We start from the raw sequence: 7169 nt of genomic DNA on the forward strand, positions 1-7169 counted from the left end.
GGATTTAGAGTAATTTCCCTAAGGACTTGTTCTTTATTATTATATATATTATATATATTACAGAAATACGATTCAATGTTCTCTTGTATATATGTATACAAATAGTGACATTATAGAAAATAATTACATTAATTCAGGTTTACAAAATTAGAAAACTTGTCACATTTTTTAATCAAACATATTTTGCGAGTCCATATGTATCTTTTTAAGTTTAGAATTAATAAATAAATATCAATATCTTAAGAAATATTTCATAATTTATATAGATACCGGTAATAACAATTTTGAACTTCTTAAAAAGGACTATTATATTCTTATAGTCTTATTTTTTTCTAAGATAACTTAATTTTTCACTTTTATTTTTTATAAAATGGGTTATATGTATTTATGTAGTTTTAACTTGAGATTAAGTTTTTATGATTGAAAATAAACAATTTTTTTTATTCTTAATCATAATTCAAAACTTATTGAAGTTTTTCTCCATATTTTTATAAAAAAAAAGATTTAAAATTATATCAAAAATTTCAAATCAAAGCTAATTCAATGGATTTAAAATATTTTGTATTAATACATATCAAAATAATATGCAAACATTACATACTAGTGAACTCATCTTCGTCTTCGGCTTCAGCTTCAGCCGCCAATTCCTCTGGTGTCTTCTTCTTTCGCATTAGAGGATTAGGCTCTTCTTGTGGCATCTCTTGCACCTCCTCCCTTTTCTTTATATTATACTGTAAATCAAAGAAAAACAATATCTCAAGTAAGATAGAAAAATCTATAACTTCTCTTTTTGATATTAAAAATTTGATTATTCAATCATTTATAAGATCTTTATGAATTTACTATATATTTATAAGATCTTTATCTTAATTTACTAGAGTATTAATTTATTATCCTATTTTATTATTTTATTATTATATATTGTAATTGTTATATTTATTGTAATATTTTTTTCTTATATTACATATTTATAATAAATTACATTATATATTTTATTATCACATGTCTTTCGATCATTTAATATTTATTTTACTGTATTATATTAATTTATATTTTAACAAATAATATCTCTTTTGTTCTTTCCCCGTCTCTCTTTCTTTCTTTATTCGCTATTTAATACATTCAATTTATAACATGCAGCAATGGTCCTCGCGTATTGATGCTTTGTACTCTTGGTACAACAATAAGCTCGATTGCGGAGCAAACTGGACATAGCATTAATGGTACAAGTGCCGTTGTCGCTGTGTATATAGGAATATGCCTCACATACAAGTATTATCATTACCTATAGGATACATATATGTTGTACTACTGACCAAGGCCTCATTAATAATTAGTGCCTTTCAGTGAAATGATTTGTTATGCAATGAATAATAGTCCATGTCAGCATCATGAATGCCTTTGTTTCCTCCAGATGAGTCGCTTTTAGAAAAAACGCGTTATGTTTAATTATACAGGATGTTAAAAAAAATCATTGAGCATTTGTATGATAGATGGTACACTGCACCATACTGAATAAAAGCCTTAGAAAAAATAGGTTGAAAATTCAACCGTTTCTAAGATATAACAGTTTTGAATGTTAATATCACGACTGATTTATTGGCTTCTATGTGTATGCGACGTGAAGATTTACTTCAATGTTTACAAACCGCATTTAAATGTTCTAATTGAATTTCCATATATTGCTTTATTATGATAAATTTCGCCGGAAATCAGTAAATTGACATCAAGCAGCCATTACGACTAAATGGGCATTATGGGAGATCATTTCACAGAATCTATAATTTTCCCAAATAGGCAACTTATCTCAGTTATCAGTGCAATTTATCCAAGTTCACTCTTTTCACGTTGTATGCAACAAGTAAAAGAGGTAATAAATTAATTATGATACTAACATATAAATTATTTATATCTCAGAAACGGTTTTCGATCTATATTTACTAAAACTTTTAATACGATGTGTACTATTTACCATTTAAATGTTGAATGATTTTTTAATACCATGTATTATATATTTGCGATTCAAACAAATACGTAACAATTTGAAATCAATAATGTGAAGCGTATTTTATGTATAGATAATAGTATTTTACACATTAAAACATATTACGCGATTCCTATTATTATATACATCAGTTCACTTAAGTATAAATTAGTTCATTTAAGTATACATTAATTTTCTAGTTAAAGAAAAATTTTCTAGTTAAAGAAGAATCATTTCACAAACTTATAAGTAAGATAATAATTAATACAAGATATATTTTTTTCCTTTAATTTATAATTGTGCAATAAAAGGAATAGTTTTTTATCACAAGCACTAACTTTTTATTACAAGCAATATACATTTCATTAGTATGCAAACAATATTTAGTCAACGATTATTTATTTAATAAGTTACTTCATTATATCAAACATATGAATATTTTAAAAAGTGGAGAATCAATTTTGTGTTTTTTGTCAAAAAATCCTTTAGCAAGGAAATAATGAAAATGTCAAAAAGTATATGACACAAAAAATATATGATAAAGCATATTGGTCCTTGTAATGTAAATAATTTTTTCTTAATTGCAATTTTAAAAACATGTCAATTAATATTCTAATTAGTACTTCAATAATTTCTAGAGTTTTAAAAGTCTTTAAAAGTTTTTTAAAACAGACATGAAGAAAAATTCTATTTTATCTCTTAAAATCTTAATTCTCTGACTAAATATTTTACAAGACGTAAATATTTTACAACTCATTGTTTTTTAAACTCTCAATCTCTCAACGAACATACGCATTATGTCGAGGAGACAGATAGCAAGGATAAACGAGCACTATACTCCACATGGCAAGCGTCAAATCTGATGCTCTGATCCTGACGTTAATTAATGTTCCTCGATATACGCGCAACATGTCCGCGCATCTCTTGCATCTGCGTCAGTACGTGTGCTTCTGTCCATTCATGTTCGAAATTATGAGAACATTATTATGCGCCGGATTATAGTTACGCGGCGATTTATCACGCGTTACATCTAACTTACGCGCACAATTATTTTAAAAATAATCCGACAATTTAAGAAATATTTAATTCCAAAGTCAAAATAGAATGAGGACCAATGTGTAAATAATTATAATCTTTAGTTATTATCATAGTAATTAATTATATATAATATTGTTCAATATAGATATTAATAATAGTAATTAATAATAGTAATATATTAATAATAGTAATTACATTTTTCAGGATGTTATAATTGGGGGAACAATTCATAATTGTTCTTTAATTAAGATTTCTTGTGCACAAAGAATGCAGAAAAATTCTTATTCCTTGAACTACAGATGTTGTTATGTAACATTAAATTTTATGTAACATTTATTAGATTTAATACATACAATAATTGCAACTATTTGATAGTAATTAATGAATAAACAAATGTTTGAAATTTTGCATCATTCGCTTATTTTAATGAAATTAGTACAGTGTATTGCTTTCATGAAGTCCGCAGAGTGAGTCGCACTGCGGCGTTTTTGAGGCCTGCGTCCTTTCACGCCCTCATTTCGATGTATTCTATGTTCTTATGTAACTATTCATGTAAAAATATTTTTTCCGCCATTATAGTTATTACAAACAAAACAAACTATATTAAATACAGATAATATTTTAGTATGAAACGAGTTATTAAACAGATAATATTTTAATATTTTATCGACTTTTAGAAAATTTGATATCTTATCAATATTTCCAAAATTTTATCAGTCAATATTAACATATGTATAACTTTCTTTTCTACTTCTCCATACTTTTTCTTTGATTATCTATTCGTTATTATCATTATATCTACAAGCATTATTAGTTTGTAGAAGCGAAAGGAGAGATTGGAAGAAGAGATTATAGTATTTGGTATTCCCTATATGCATCATAAACTTTGTCAGTGCTAAAAATGGACAGAAGATCTGATACGATATTATATTACCGCAATCGAGAAATTGAAATCTGAGCTCTCTGTCGGAATTCAGAGTTATAGTAGGTTTCAAAAGATGCGTATCTTATTGTGCCTGATCCTTTTCTTGAAAATCTACATATACTTATTACATTTTTTTATTTACGAACGCAAATTTAATTGATAAATAATTCTATAGGTGTAAAAGAAACTCATTCTTGATTAAACAGATAAAATTCTAAGATTACATTATTTCTGAACTGATATAATTAATATTATGTGACAAATCCAACCGATCGTTCACATTTTCTATAAATCAGCTTCCAATGCTATTTTCTATAAATCGATACATGCAATTCGCTCACGACACTCCGTATTATTAAATTAACTGATGCTTTATGACTAAATAGCCTTAACTTTGTGTATAAAGCTTACGCTACCAAGTACTTTTGCGAGACGGTTCCTCATTTGGTGAACGTCTTAAAAGGAGTCAGCCTGACTCTATTAGGAAGTCGCCATATTGAATGCAGGGACTCCCTACTAGAGTCAATTTGACCCCAGTTAAGTTCAATCTTCTTTCTTCCTGGTTCACTTCATCGTTGTCTTTTTTCTCGCCTTCATTGTCACATTTGAGATGCTTCCTCTTCCTTCCTCGGAGATTATCTTCGACATTTACTAGGATATGGGTGTTCAACAGAACCGATCAATCATCTTAATCACGATATGATGGTTAATGCCGAACTTGCCACTTATAACGATGGCTGTCCTATTTTACTTAGACTTCTACACGTATATAATTTTCAACGCCGTTAGTTTCTTATTTCGATATTAAAATAGAATATCTCGATGGATTTAACTTCTTTTAAAGTTGCAGCATCGGTTTAGCACGTAACGTAAATTATTTAATGCAACCGTTATGATATACTGAATGCTACTGATCGACTGTTATACCTGATTCTATGCAACTTGCAATCGTTTCGATGAATTGAAAATGTCAACATGCAGTTAGCCATAGATTGCTTTACATTGGTTGCGTTAAAAATGTTATCAAGGCTAGATCGATAATAAATTATTCTCTTATATATTGATTCATAACATCATCTTCATATACATACATATTATCGATCTGTTCAATGTTTTATGTTTTTATTATGATTTGATAAATACAACACTAATAAATTTATTTTAATTCAAAATTCAATTTTTGTGTTATATTATATTAATGCTTCTTTAAAGCAAATATCTACTGTGTAGCGCATACACTTATTTTAGTAATATTTCTAATTGTTCAAGAAACTCTTCAAATTCTTCAATTCTAATATTTCAGTTACGATTGAAATTTTTTATTAAATGTTATAAATAATAGTTCGCATCATTATTTTTTTAATGATATCCATCAAAAGAAATTGATGCAAAAGTGTTGAAAGATAATAAAAAAACTATGTGTAAACGGAGAACGATAGTTAATCATTCGATAAAATATGTAATAAAATAAAAATATTGCAACAAAAATGATAATATTAATGGTCACAACAGCGTACAATAATGTCAATTTCTTTAGCGATTCTTCTCGTCTTTGAAAATGTTCTTGAAGACGAAAAAACAGAAGGCTAATGGGGAAACAGAGAAAATAAAGTGCTGGATGTAGTGTAATATTTTCTCGGAGTAATGTGAAATACAAACAATATTAGATCGATAAATGGAACTTTGGAAATTTTTCGCTCTTTTTCTCTTTTTCTACTTTTCACTCTTTTTCTATTTATTTAACATTGTGTCAACTTTTAAATGTAATATTATTTTTTATGAAAAATGAGAGAAAGATTAAATGTTTCGATTAATGTCTTTTTGAAAAAATCACTTATTCTATGTAGTTGTAGATTTTAAAATTATCTTGTAATCTCAAAAATATATCCTAAATATATTTTTAGCCAGCAGTAACAAAAAATGTAAAGCAATCACGCACATACCGCGAAATAAATATAAATGCATATTATAAATATTAATGTATCTAATTTGCGCGCGCGCGCGTGCGCGCACAGTTTTGATGTGATGATAAATGTTACAAAGTAAATATTTATACTAATAAATGAAATAATATGTTGAGACAAATTAATAAGAAAATAAAAAAAAAAAATATATATATATATGTGTGTGTATTTTTTATACAAATAGCTCAAATAATATATTATATTATATACACTGTTTCTTCCACGATAAATTCTCGAAATTAATTTGAAAATAAAATGAATATTTTCAAATTGCGCAAGGACTTTACTATAACAAAGTCCCACTTCGTTCATTAGTCGAGATAGGAAATCGGATTTGATTTGACCCAATGCGATTACCATGCCAAAGCTTCTTCCAGTACTATGCAGGAGAATAGTGGATGCTCTATTCTCATGAGAGATCGCGGCTCTTGCTTCTCAATCTTTTCCGTTCATTTTCGAAGAATCATGTTTCTACCGAGACAGAAAGGATTTGAAGGTAGTTCTTTCACTTATGATGAAGCAGCCATTAGTGTTAATTATATTCTGTCGAGATCTCCTTGCTTTACGAATAAAACCGCTGAGGACTAAACGAATCTTGAAACGCCATCGTGTTGAAAGACGTTTTTTAATCTAGATTTCGCTGAGTAATGAAGCCGCTGAAATTCGCTTTATTCGTTATTACATTTGTCCAATTCTAACTAGTCTTTTTAATACCGTTTTACCTTTTCATAAGTTCTTTAAGATTTGTTCAAATTTAAAATTTTCGCTTAATTGAATTTTAATAATTTAAAATGATTAAATTCATAGGATTACTGATTTTTAGATGTTTATATAATATTTCTCTAAAACGTTAATTTTTTGCGCAATTTTTTATATCACAATAATGTTTTTTTTGATACTTCGTTGTTTTCGATTAGAGTAAATTCATTAAATGTTCCTCAAATCAATAAACTAATTTCGTCGAAACGCATATGTGATTATTATTGATTTACTGATTTATTGTAATTGATCTAAAGAGAATTATAAGAAGTGATAAATTCTGATCTTCATGGAACTTTGTATACATATAGATTATATAAAAAAATGAATTTAGAAATTGTTCACTGCGACGGAAAAACAGTTTGAAGGGATGAAATCACCTTATATGTAATAAAGCGGTTTTCAAAGAGTTTTTTCCGTTATATCTCGAAAACTATTTAAGATATAAAAAATGTTTTATACAAAAGCTTTAGAACAAAAATACCTCTATTCATTTATA

At 27.3% G+C, this 7169-nt stretch overlaps 1 protein-coding gene across 2 annotated transcripts in view; it reads right to left on the reverse strand.

Moving 5' to 3' along the window:
• LOC108688278 (complexin) overlaps positions 1–7169 on the reverse strand; it is a 127737-nt gene that overhangs the window by 1304 nt on the left and 119264 nt on the right. For both annotated transcript variants that reach the window (XM_018194462.1, XM_018194463.1), the window contains one exon: positions 602–731. In XM_018194462.1, coding sequence (XP_018049951.1) covers positions 602–731 — 130 coding nt within the window. The remainder of the gene's footprint in view (positions 1–601; positions 732–7169) is intronic.

The sequence above is a fragment of the Atta colombica genome, unplaced genomic scaffold (genome assembly GCF_001594045.1).
Source record: "Atta colombica isolate Treedump-2 unplaced genomic scaffold, Acol1.0 scaffold228, whole genome shotgun sequence".
Taxonomy (NCBI): Eukaryota; Metazoa; Arthropoda; class Insecta; order Hymenoptera; family Formicidae; genus Atta; species Atta colombica.